At 47.3% G+C, this 12526-nt stretch overlaps 1 protein-coding gene across 1 annotated transcript; it reads right to left on the bottom strand.

The window, feature by feature from the left end:
- Positions 1 to 525: 525 nt before the first annotated feature.
- Positions 526 to 12205, bottom strand: slc35b4 (solute carrier family 35 member B4). Its single transcript, XM_007890838.2, has 10 exons — positions 12025 to 12205; positions 8029 to 8142; positions 7003 to 7105; positions 6113 to 6162; positions 5641 to 5722; positions 4485 to 4530; positions 3123 to 3232; positions 2648 to 2723; positions 1751 to 1826; positions 526 to 1151 (listed from the first exon to the last, which is right to left on the bottom strand). Exons 1-10 carry the CDS (start codon positions 12099 to 12101, stop codon positions 908 to 910), a joined length of 978 nt encoding a protein of 325 aa, XP_007889029.1. The 5' UTR covers positions 12102 to 12205; the 3' UTR covers positions 526 to 907.
- Between the last annotated feature and the right edge of the window lie 321 nt (positions 12206 to 12526).

The following is a 12526-nucleotide window of genomic DNA, read 5'->3' as shown; positions in this document are numbered from 1 at the left end:
TCGGTGAGAAGTCTCAAAGTGACTGTGTACTTTGTGAGTGAAATGCGGCAGCCGGTTACACACAGCGATGACCCACAAACAGTCATGGATTGAATGACCCGATTTTTTTTTGCTTAAGGTGCGGTGATTGTATTTTTGTAAGCAAACGTGGCGGTCAATTTGTTCACATTAATGTCCCATTGAGTAACCAAATTTATCTGGGGGACGGTTGACCAGGACAAAGGGAGAAAATCCCTTCTGTTTTCGAATAGCACCACGGGATCTTTAATGTCTACCTGAACAGGTAGACGGGAACCTAGTTTTAATGTCTCATCTGAAGAAAGGCATCTCTGGCAATGCAGAGCATTCACCCAGCAATCTAATAACAATACTGTGTTTGATGTGGCGCCTTATCCCGTCTTCGAGACGTCTCAAAGCACTTCACAGAATATACTGTAAAGTGAATTGAATGTATATTTTGTGGAAAACACCCGGCAGTCAATTGCACAAATAGTCATGGATTGAGTTTATTATTACTAAATTATTATTATTATTTTAAGGGATTATTACCCCCAGAAAACCAATTAATAATCTCTTATACTTGCTGAAACGCCACCGGATGGAAGGTTACTCCTCTGGCCCTTTTCAAAACCAGTCTCTGAATCCTAGTTCTGTCTCAAACAGATAATGACTCAAACAGACCGATTTCAGTGAATCTTCACAGAGCAGTGGGAAGGAAAAATTATTTTTAGATACCCGTTATAGCCGTTGCAAAAAAAAAATCAAATTTTCAAGGGCAAAGGAGAGAGATTTGCCTGGACAGTCACTTTGACATTTCTGAAAGGGGAAGAGTTATCACTGACCAGCAAACTCCATCCGAGCCTCTGTTCACTCCTGTCAGACTTGGTCCAGCAAAATGACAGCAAACCTATTTGTCCTTTACTTTCTTGTGTCCTCCAAGCAGAGTCCTGAAATGTCCCCAAACCTCGGTGTACATCAGGGTGCCGACGAACACCACCGCTGTCCCTAACCAGTGCCAGAGGGTGAAGGGGTTCTCGAAGTAAATGATGGAGAAGATGAGGCTGACGAACTTGCGCAGGGTCACCACCAGCGTGACGGTCAGGGACGTGCACTCGGTCGTCAGAATGAAAACACCGCGGATACAGACATATCTGAGGAGGCTCCGTTAAGGAATGAATACGTACTTCCATATCAACCTGTCCGCTCCCACCGATCAGCGGGCTCTGGCCTGCTCCACTTCCCCCACCCTGCCTGCTCCACCAGCGGTGGTCTGGCCCTCAGTCTTTCTGCCACCAGTCCCTTCGCCTCACCCCCCTCTGTTGCCTCCTTTAAGACCCGTCTCAAGACTCTTCTTTAACCTCGCCTTATACAATTAAGAGGGGACGAACAGCGCGGGCCTGTGGAGTTTACAGAAATTAGACCGAGTCGGACTGAGTTGTACCAGTCACTAACCCGTGTGCTCTGCTGATGTTGGGGTTAACCCTGCGTTTGGTGTACAATCATTGGCAAGTGTGCAGTATAAATGTGGGTTTAGCCACACGGATAGCAAGATCTCAGCTTCAATCCCAATCAGAGCACTATAATTGTTCTCAGTGCCCAAGGTTATAGAGGTTTGGGAGAGGGGAGGAAAGAGGGGGGGAAAGTAGCCAGAGAGATGGTAGAGATGGAGCAGAGACAAAGAGTTTCGTGATTGGAAAATATCAATTTCTCCCGACCGCAAAATCGCCGACGTTGCACATTGAAAGGATACTGAGTCAGAACATTCAGCACCAGGTAGAGCCACATGATTGGTACCGTCATTCCCAGCAACGGCAGCTCCACTGGCTCTGCACAGACAAAATATCCCATCGGAAAACAAGCCACGAGGTCCAAGTGAATGGATTGAGATACAGTAAACCTCACACAAGTCGTATCAGTTGGGACCATACATTTAATATGATTTTATGCAAAGTATGAGTTGTCAAACTTGGATAGAGTATAAAATCTTGAACGGGACCTGGGCAGATGTACGACTTAGGCCATTATACGATTTATACAGATCAGACTTGTGTGAGTTTTACTGTACAAGAACATATATTCCTGTTCGTTAACTCAAACGCTACCCAAACCCTCAGACTCTAACCAGGAACTCACTCCCCAAAACATCCATATACAATAGGAACTCGGCACGATGCCATTTGTTTACTTACCTAAAACAGGGTACAGAAAGGTTGCCGGCTCACTGTAAAACACAGGCTGCCTTTCCGCCTGCTAAAAACTGGCCGACTTCCAAGGATCAGAGTGTCATCGACATCTTGCCCATCATGACCCAGACGTCGGACAGTTTTCATTTTTAAGCAGACAAAAAGCCAGGCAGCCATCTGCGCACACCTGCAGTGAACGGGATCGAACAATGATCTCGTCCAGTTATAGCGCTGGTTGGCATTTTATCCAACTACAGTGTGGTATCCACTCTACATCTCTACACTCATGTTATATGTAAACTGCACACACGAAAAATTGTATTGACTATCAGCTGTATATATATATATTAAATGTGTTTACTCAAGGAATAAGTGTTAGGGTTCAACTATTTCTTCACGTTTTGAAATGACCCAATATCAAAGATAATGTATAAATCTTTTTACCTTAAAAGAACAGGGCTCACCTGACTGACTGAAGAGGACTCCGTGTCTGTGAATATCAGAGGCAAAGAGGAGAAACCCCGGCAACGGTAGGAAGTGCTGGGGAGAGAGAGAGAGTTACAAACCATTTTAACACAGGGCATTGCCCAACACTGACCAGCACAGTTACTGCACTGAGGCACTGTAATTCCAGACGCGAATTGGACGCAGAATAATACTTTCTGGAATTAGATAAGCAGGATGTGTCCCTCCCAGGGAGAGAGTGCGCATTCCAGTTCAACAATCTATCTCTGGGATTTCCATGTGTTGGTTTGGAATGCACGGAAATCTCAGTTTGGTTTGGATACTCTTAAGCACGGTGATGGGTTTCCGCATGTGTCAGACACCCGGCTGACCAAAACAAAAATATGCGCCATCCACGTGACCTGAAGGAACCCTTCCTGCTCTCGTCACTTGACAGAGAGGAAATGGGGGTGGAGTATAAAAGGGTTAACTCACATTGTAAAACATGGCCTCCTTGGAGTGTTTGCCGTGCTCCTTATAGATGCTCTCCTGAAAGACTCCCATTCTCGCCGACATGAAAAGTGCAACGGTCAGCATACTAATACCTACAATGAGGGGGTGGGGGGAGTGGGAGAAGGTGAAAGGAAAAAGGAAAAGAAAAAAGGGGGTTTAGTAAGTGTCCCTCCACTTTTTCCCACCTGCAATGGGAAACATTTGGAATGACCATATTAATAATAATAATATTCCTTGCAGTTGATACAGCACCTTATCACGTCTTGGAGACGTTTCAAAGCATTTCACAGAATATTCACAGAGTATAATGCGGCAGCCAATTGCGCACAGCAGTGTCCCACAAACAGTCGTGGATTTAGTAACCAAGTTATTATTTTTGTGGGGGAGAGAAAGCGATCCACCAATCGACTAACAACCGGATTTAGTGACCAGATTATTTTTTTTAAAATTTCGATAAAGATGTAGTATCACCTGATGAAGGAATTTGCTTCTTGAATTATATCAGGGAATATTTGTCAACGAAGGGGGAATTGAAGAAAGAGAGAGAGAGAGAGAGAGAGAGAGGAAGCCTCCATCAATGATTAAAGATGGCTATTTATTGAACTTTGATTCAAAGGAGGAAGCATTCAGCAGTTTGCCTGGTTCCAGTGTCCCTATCTGGTCACAAGAGTAAGACATTTACCCACGTGAAATCAGCTGAGAATAGCCTGAGTACTAGCGAACAGGCTGTGGTTCAATATAACACGGAAGACTTTTCAGACGGGACCTTGAAAGGCAGCACCTATAACAATGCAGAATTCCCTCAGCGCTGCACAGGAAATGTCAGCCAAAGTGACGTGCTATCATAACTTCACAAAACTGCACAAAGGAAGGGGCACAACATAACGTCTGTGAACGAAAGCAGCCAATAGCAGAAATATTGTCTTGGCAGACCAACATGATCATTATTCCCAAAACCTTCTTGAAACCCTCTCTTACAGAAGCACTCAGACACCCCCCGCCCTCACACACATACAGTACACACCTCCACATCTTTGTGTGCGTTGAATATTTGGTCAAATATATGACCATGGGTGAACCCGATAAATTTGTTGGTACTTCCATCCACCATTAACTGACTTAAGACTTTCGTCATATTGTTACACTGTGAAAGAGAAGCCCTCCCCTCACCCTGGGATCGACCCCAGGTAACGCAGCCCGAAAAACAGTGTTCTGTCCAAAGGTACCATCCACACCCCAAGCAAACTACCCCAGACAGCCACAAGTTATCCTGAGGCACACAGTACAGTCGCCCTTGACTTGCACAGTAAAACTGATGAAGTCCATAGAAATGAGTTTCCTTACCTATCAGCCAGTGTATGAGGCTATGATCACCCGTTTCAATCGATGACTGAAACAAACAATTGATAGATCCGCAGAATGTTAGAAAAATAATCACATTTAAAACAGCGCATTTCACAGGAGATATTCTCAAAACGCTTCACAGGATTTACTGTAAAGTGCAGTAACTTATAGGTCACTGAGGCCGGTTTTGAAGCCGGGGGGGGACACGGGGAAGCAAGACAGAGGTCATTTGATTGCTAATTCCTTTCATCATTCTAAATACCTCAATCAAATCGCCCTAAATTAGTCTCCTCTGCTCAAAGGAATAGACCCAAGTCCACCCACCCTCTCATTATGCTAAGTCTCATCTTTTCAGGTATTTTCTAGTGAACCGTAGCTGGACACACTAAAGACTAGTAAGATTGTGTGTCCAAATATGAACATGGTAATTCAGATGAGGACTGTCCAACAACAAGTTTACATTTGTAAAGCGCTTTTCACGTCAGGAGAACGTCCCAAGGTGCTGGACAGTGTACAGCATATCAGACCTGAGTTGGGGTCAGGGGGGAGAAGGGAAGGGATGGGAAGGGGGGTGACCGACGGCATGGTCAAAGAGGAGGGTTTTGAGGTGGGACTTGAAGGAGGCTAAGGAGGGGGCGAGGCAGAGTGATTGGGGGATAGAATTCCAGAGGTTGGGGGCAGAGTGGCTGAAAGCTCTCCAGCCAATGGTGGTGCGGGTGGGTCGGGGGACGTGGACCAGGCTAGAGCCGGCTGAGCGGAGGGAACGGGTGGGTTTGTAGGGGCTAAGGAGGTCCAGAGGTAGGGTGGGGTGAGGCCATTGAGGGTTTTGTAGGTGAGGACCAGGATCTTGAACCGGACCCTCTGAAGGATAGGAAACCAGTGGAGTTGGGTGACAATGGGAGAGATGGGGTCGCGGAGTTTCGTGCAGGAGAGGACACGGGCTGCAGAGTTCTGGATTATCTGCAGCCTGTGGCGGGAGGAGTTGGGAAGGCTGACAAGCAGGGCGTTTGCATAGTCGAGCCTGGATGTGATATTTAGGACTCTAATGGGACTTGAAAGGTTGAATAACCCATTTCTGTGCTTCTAATCTATAGCGTTCTGTAAAACAAATACCAAAAATAGATAACTCTAAATGCGAAAGAAAAAAAATGCTTACCACTTGTTTGGCAGACATTAAGGTACAAATAAAAATCCCCACAGAGATCAAGGCTATTGAGATGTATTTTTCCAATGAATATCTATCAAGTAAACAGGGGATAGAAATAAGAAATACTCAATAAAATATCGATTCCACATTTACAAAGCTGTTGAATGTACAACTCACATAATATAGTTTTTATATTAATCACATAATACAATACATATATTATTCATGCGGGGCAGTGTCTCAGAGCGCTTTAATAATCCTTGCATTTGATATAGCGCTTGATCAAATGTGGTTAAGACGTCTCAAAGCACTTCACAGAATGTACTGTAAAGTGGATTGACTGTAGTTTGTGGGCGAATCGCAGCAGCCAATTGCGCACAGCAGTGTCCCACCAACAGTCGTGGAATGAATGACAAAATTAGGTGGTGACTGGAACAGAACAAGGCCATAAACATAATGTACACCAGACAAAATAACTAACCTCTTCTTCAATATCATAATCCCAAGGATCATACTGGCTATCAACGAGCCCTGTAAGGCAAAAAAGACGTCAAGTGAGTTGTGTGTTTTTTTGCTTCATTGACCTCAGAGACAAGGAGACAGCAGCATTTTGGAAAATTCTCAAATTCAGGCCCAATTTAGAAGCTATTTTCCTGTGGCTCTTAACAAGGATCTGTGGAAAAAAAGGCATCCAAATCAAAGCTGATTTGAACATTTTTCCCAAATTCTGCGATATCTAAATGTTTAAGACAATGGTCTTAGGTTAAGACCAATAATGAAGGCCTCGAATATGTTGGCCAAATGAAAATCTATTAAGTTTTTAAATTTCCTCCACCTCACACCATCTGCTCAAGGCAGTGATTGTGATATAATCACAATATATATAATATAATAAGTGTTTCTGGGCACTGACTGTCCTTCCTGATACCTCACCTAAGTGGCCACTATTCATACTCGAGTCTAATTACTGAATGTCAACAGATTGAATGCCCAGAACACAACAAAAAACAAATGAACGAAAGGTCACTTGACTAGTGAAGCCCTCTCCCTGCCCACATCACAATGCATGCATCCCTTCAACACTTCATCCCAATGCTAACAGTAATACTTCATCCCAATGCTAACAGTAGGAAAGAACTCAACAAGGTTGGTGGCTGCCGCATTACGCTCTTTGATCCCCTAAAACAATCAAGAAAAACCTCAGGAATTCCCATAGCGTCATGATTCAATACTTCAGTACTTCTTTGCCCCCTCTGATCTCATCCCTCTGGAACACCCACCCTACTGTGCTCTCATCACTGGATCAAGCTTGCTCAAATAAGTTTGTACGTTGAAAGATGAAATTCACTTAAGTGAGTGGCTGCTACTTACAGATCTGAAGATCATATGCAGCGGCATAGGGACGTTGAAGTTGAGGGAGTAATTGTTGATCACGCTTACAACAAAAAACATGGTCACCATAATTGTGTAATTCCTGGTGAGGAAGATAGGAGAGATTAGAATGAAACTAATGTGTGTCCTCCGCCTTGCTCCTTCCTTCTCCCATCTTCAGGTCGCGTCTGAAGATCTTCCTCTTCGACCGTGCCTCCCCGACCCCAGCGCGGCGTCGTGCTCTGCCATTGTCAAGTGCTCTGGGACGCTACTCTGCGTGAGAGGTGTAATATAAATGCAAGTTGTTGTGCCTGTAAGGACAGAGAACAGAGAGGACGACAGCTACCGGCAAGTTGGGCCAGATGGCCCGTTTCCGTGCCGTAGAATCTATATAAACCGCAATTAGAAAACAATTCAGTAAAGCATTCCCAATCGGCATCCAGCCCCAGCAGTGATCTCCCATAACACTGGATATAGCAGAGTAGTCAGCCAGGCTTAGTTGACTAGCACTCTCATCAACGACAAATACATTTGAACGGCGCCTTTCATGCCCGGAGGACGTTCCAAAGTGCTGGACAGTCAGGGATTTGGACCCGAGCTGGTGGTTGGGATCAGGATGGATGGAAACTATGGAAGGTAGGGGTAGGAGGGCGGCCGAAGGCGCAGTCCAAGAGGAGGGTCTTGAGACGTGCCTTGAAGGAGGCAAGGAAGGGAGCGAGGCGAAGGGACCGTGATGGAGTTTCACAGGGTTGGGGCAGAGAGGCAGGGGTGGGGCGGGCCAGGCCGGGTGGGGGACGTGGAGCAGGTTGCAGCCCGCTGAGTGGAGGGAGCGGACAGGTTGAAATGGGGTCGTCAGAAAGTTGTGAGTTCAAACCCAACATTGGGACTTTGAGCTTCTTCTCCTCTCCCCCACCCACCCACTCCCCATATTTCCTCTGACAGCTACTTGTTGAAGATGCACCCTGCCCCTTCAACCCCCACCCCAACACTCCCCCTCCCCTTCAACCCCCACCCGTGCCAAAGTACCTGAACGGAATGAATCGGGGCTTCCTGAAGAAATTAGCTTCGAAAATCAAGCCTTCCAGAGCTATAAATAGGAATTGTGCGAAAGTCACTATATTCCCGCATCCTGGAAAACGCCTGCAAGGTGGGAAAAAAAAGGGATTTCAATGAATGCATCAATCACATTAAAATCGTAACGGTCAATTCTCCTGACAATTTTAAGCTCTGGTTGAAAGAATTCCTCATCAAAAGTCTTAAATATCCTTTGCAGACAAGATGAGAGGGTCCTAACTTTGGGAGGAGAGGCTTCTGAGCATCAGCTTTCAAGCAGAAAGTAAGATTTAATTAACGAGCAATCCTAAGGGGAACCACACTGGGTGACACTGAAGATCATGACGCTGTTTAAGCTGAAGCACACTTCCCATTGATAAGCACCTCCTTCCACATTAAACACTATCTACTTAGGAAATAGAATCACAGAATCCTACAGCACCAGAAAGAGGCCATTCGGCCCATTGTGCCTGTGCCGGCTCTTTGACAGAGCCATCCAATTAGTCCCACTCCCCCACTCTTTCCCCGTAACTTTGCAATTTTTTTTCTTTTCGAGTGATGATCCAATTCCCTTTTGAAAGCTATGATTGAATCTGCACCACCACCCTTTCAGGCAGTGCGTTCGAGATCGTAACAATTTGCTGCGTAGAAACAAAATTAATAATAATAATTGGACTTTAACTAAAGTCCTCTCCATTTGCCTGTTGGTGGTTCAGATTGAACCTTTCAATGGCACGCTTTTTAATAATAATAATAATCCTCGCATTTGATATAGCGCTTTTCACGTCGGGAGGACGTCCCAAAGCGCTTCACAGAACACACTGTAAAGTGAATTGACGGTATATTTGTGGGCGAACGCGGCGGCCAATTGCGCACAGCAATGTCCCACAAACAGTCGGAGATTGAAAATGACCAATTTATTATTGTTTTTGGTTTTGGAGGGATTATTATTAGGCTCTGTGTGGAGTAAGGAAACTTGCCCAAGGTTTCGCCCTCTGCCTGGAATTGAACTCAGGTCTCTCACTTGCAAAGCGAGTGCTCTAACCACTGAGCTACAGGACTCCACAGGACTTTTAAAGAGCGCTCCTACAATATTGCTCCTACGTCCAAATGTACAATAAAACAGAATAATTTGGTTATGTCAAACAAACGTTACTACACTTCAAAAAGTGTTAGTTTCTTTGATTCATTTTGACATCACAATTTTATCAATTATTATCATTACAACTGTTGAGATTCTTATTGATTGAATAGAATTTTGTATTCAACCCCAACATCATGCAGAGAACAAACAGGAGAAGTGTTATTGAACGTGATGGTATATTGGACTTAATGGCCTGAAGTTAAAGGGCTGTTTTATTGAAAATCTCTCTCTAAGGCTACTTCAGCAACCTTACATGGGTCACCTCCAAACTAATTTCCCAAAAGACATTGTAAGCAGTCAGTTTGAACAGTGTCTCATGACGCAAATTGAGTTTAAGGATATTAGCATGGAAATTCAAATATAGAATTTGCATTCTCCGCTGCTGGGAAAATCTGAACTTGGGAGCTTTATACCTCCTGACGTTGAAACTTGTATCTATTCCTGCACCTATCTAGGGATGTACAAATGCAATCAGTAGCCCCCAATGTGATCAAAGGCAAAAATTTGAGAGGAAAAATTATTGGCGCGGGTTCGGTAAACTGACTTCACTCCTTCCTCTCCCGCCACTCCCTTCTCGATCCCATCCAATCGGGCTTCCGTGCCACCCACAGCACAGAAACAGCCCTGGTCAGTGACAAATGACATTCTGTCCATCTGCCACCAGTGCTCCCTCTGCCTCCTCGTCCCTTCTTGACCTCTCTGCTGCTTTCAACAATGTCAACCACTCTATCCTCATCCACCTCACCTCAACCTCCACGGCGCTGACCTTGATTGGTTCAGATCGTACCTCTCACACCGCCTGCACTTCATCTCCTCAAATGGCTTCTCCTCCAGCCCCCGGACCATCTCGTGTGGCGTTCGTCAGGGCTCTGTCCTTGGTCCCCTCCTCTTCAATATCTATATGCTCCCTCTTGGTGGCATCATCCGCAGACATGGGGTCAACTTCCACACGTATGTGGATGACACCCAACTCTACTTCTCTGCCTCCACCCTTGACTCTAGGACCACTGCTGTGCTGACAGAATGTCTAGTCACACATCAAGTCCTGGATGAGAGCTAACTTTCTTCAGTTGAATGTCAACAAGACCGAGGCTCTCCTGATTGGCCCCTGACAGCGCCTCCTCACCTCAGGTACTGACAGCATCACCATCCATAGTTGCCCACTCCATCCTGCAGTCCCTCCACCTCGCCCCCTCCCTTGCAACCTTCAAGACACACCTCAAGACCCTCCTCTTCTATCGTGCTTTTGATCTCCCTGCTTCACCCTTCCCCCACCCCGACCCTCACCTCGGGTCTGAAACTCTGTCTGTCCAGCAACTTGGGACGTCCTCCCGATGTGAAAGACGCTATTCAAATGTAATTTTGTTGTTGTTGGAAGCCATCCCCTGATGTAAGCAGATGATTTCGAAATCTACTTCACTGGTACTTTTGATTCCAGATCCACTCACTGATCCACTGTCTGCTTGCTTGTCAGATATCAACAACAACTTGCATTTATATAGCGCCCTTCACACTGGACATTGCCCCTTCCCTTGCCTCCTTCAAGACCCATCTCAAGACCTTTGACCAAGCCTTCAGTCATCCTCCTACCCCCTTCCCTCTTTATTTCAAACCCTTCACTGACCAGCGCCTTGGGACGTCCTCCCAACGTTAAAGGGCACTATATAAATCCAATTCGTTGTTGTTGTTGTTTGTTGATGAGAGCAGTCAGTGCCAAGGACTGGTGATATCCCAATGCTGCTCAAGAGAAGTCCGGTAGCGTACTGGTTAGAGCGCACGCCTCAAAGCAAGAGGACCCGGGTTTGATTCCCGGGTGGGGGGAAAACCTTAGGCAAGTTTCCTTACTTTCCTTCCTTCCTTCGGCAAGTTTTGAAATCAAGATCCTCATCCTCACCTACAAGGCCGTTCACGGCCTCGCTCCCTCCTACCTCTCCGACCTACTATCCCCCTACTTTCCTGCCCGTACCCTCCGTTCCTCTGGCTCCGGTCTGCTCCACATCCCCCGCCCCAACCGCCCTACCATCGGTGGCCTTCAGCCTCTCAGCCCCGAGGCTCTGGAACTCTATCCCCCAGTGCCTTCGCCGCCTCCTCCCTTTCCTCCTTCAAGGCCGGTCTCAAGACCTTTCTCTTTGACCGAGCCTTCAGCTCCCCTCTCGACTCTCTACCCCCTCCTCGCTCCCTCCCTCCCTCCCCTCCCCTCACCCTGACCATTTCCCCCCAATGCTCAGGTCCCGACCCAACTGTCCGGCGCCTTGGGACGTCCTCCCGACGTGAGAGGCGCTCTGTAAAGGGAATCTTGTTGCTGTTGTTGTTACTCCACACGCGGTAAGTAAGTAAGTAAGTAAGTAAGTAGGAACCCGGTTGTTAGTTGATTGGCGGATTGCTTTCCGGGAGTTAAGAAAATAAATAATAATGGGGTGCCCTCGACCCGCGGCTGGTCGCGGGGGGCGCCGCTGCGCGCGGTCGGCTGCCGCGCTTCGCCGCGAAACGTAGTCGATTGGCTTTGCAGGAGATTCCCCGAAGAGCCTCGAGACGCTCCCAAGGACGAGGTGATGAGGCGCCGCATCGGGCGCGAGGATTATTCTTATAACGGCGGCAGTAGCCCTCGCGCTCGAATGCAGCGCCGCGTCGCATCTTCGAGACGCCTCGAATCGTTATATATTAAGGGGGCGACGGGAGGGGGAACAGGCTGGAGGGGCTGGATGGCCTCGTCCTGTGCCCTGTGGTGCCTGGTGGCCACCGAGAGCCACGAGGACACGACCCTCTCCCCCTCCCACACCCCCACCACACACCCCCTGACAGGGCCCCAAAACGGTCCCTCTCACCTGACCAACAGCTCCAGGAACACCACGTTACTGGTGCAGCCCGTGAACACCAGGCCCACAGCGAAGCCTGGGTGCATCCTGACTGGGATCTGCTTCCCTCCTCCGCACCGAGACACGTCCCTCGGCTCCGACTCGAGCTCCAGGTTCCCAAGGCCCCGTCCGCTTTCTCCCGGGGCTCTGCGCATGCGCCGCGCATGCGTCGACGCCGTCGCCGCGCTAGGCACGCCGGGAGATGTGGTTCTCTTCTCCTCTTCCGGCGGCATCGCCGCCGCCACCACCACCCCCACACCCCGCTGCACGCCGGGAGTTGTAGTCTTGGTCCCCCTCCCCTCCCGGGAAGCAATCAATTGACTACAACTCCCAGCCACTCCCCGGCTGACAGGGATGGCTGTGGCCATCATAGCAACATATAAATATAATAAACATCATAACAGTAATAAATAATAGTAAATATCACAATACATATAATGACAGTCACCAAAATAATAATGAATAATAAATA

This window comes from Callorhinchus milii, unplaced genomic scaffold (genome assembly GCF_018977255.1).
Source record: "Callorhinchus milii isolate IMCB2004 unplaced genomic scaffold, IMCB_Cmil_1.0 Scaffold5, whole genome shotgun sequence".
Lineage (NCBI taxonomy): Eukaryota > Metazoa > Chordata > Chondrichthyes > Chimaeriformes > Callorhinchidae > Callorhinchus > Callorhinchus milii.
This window is presented reverse-complemented; position numbering and strand designations above follow the sequence as displayed.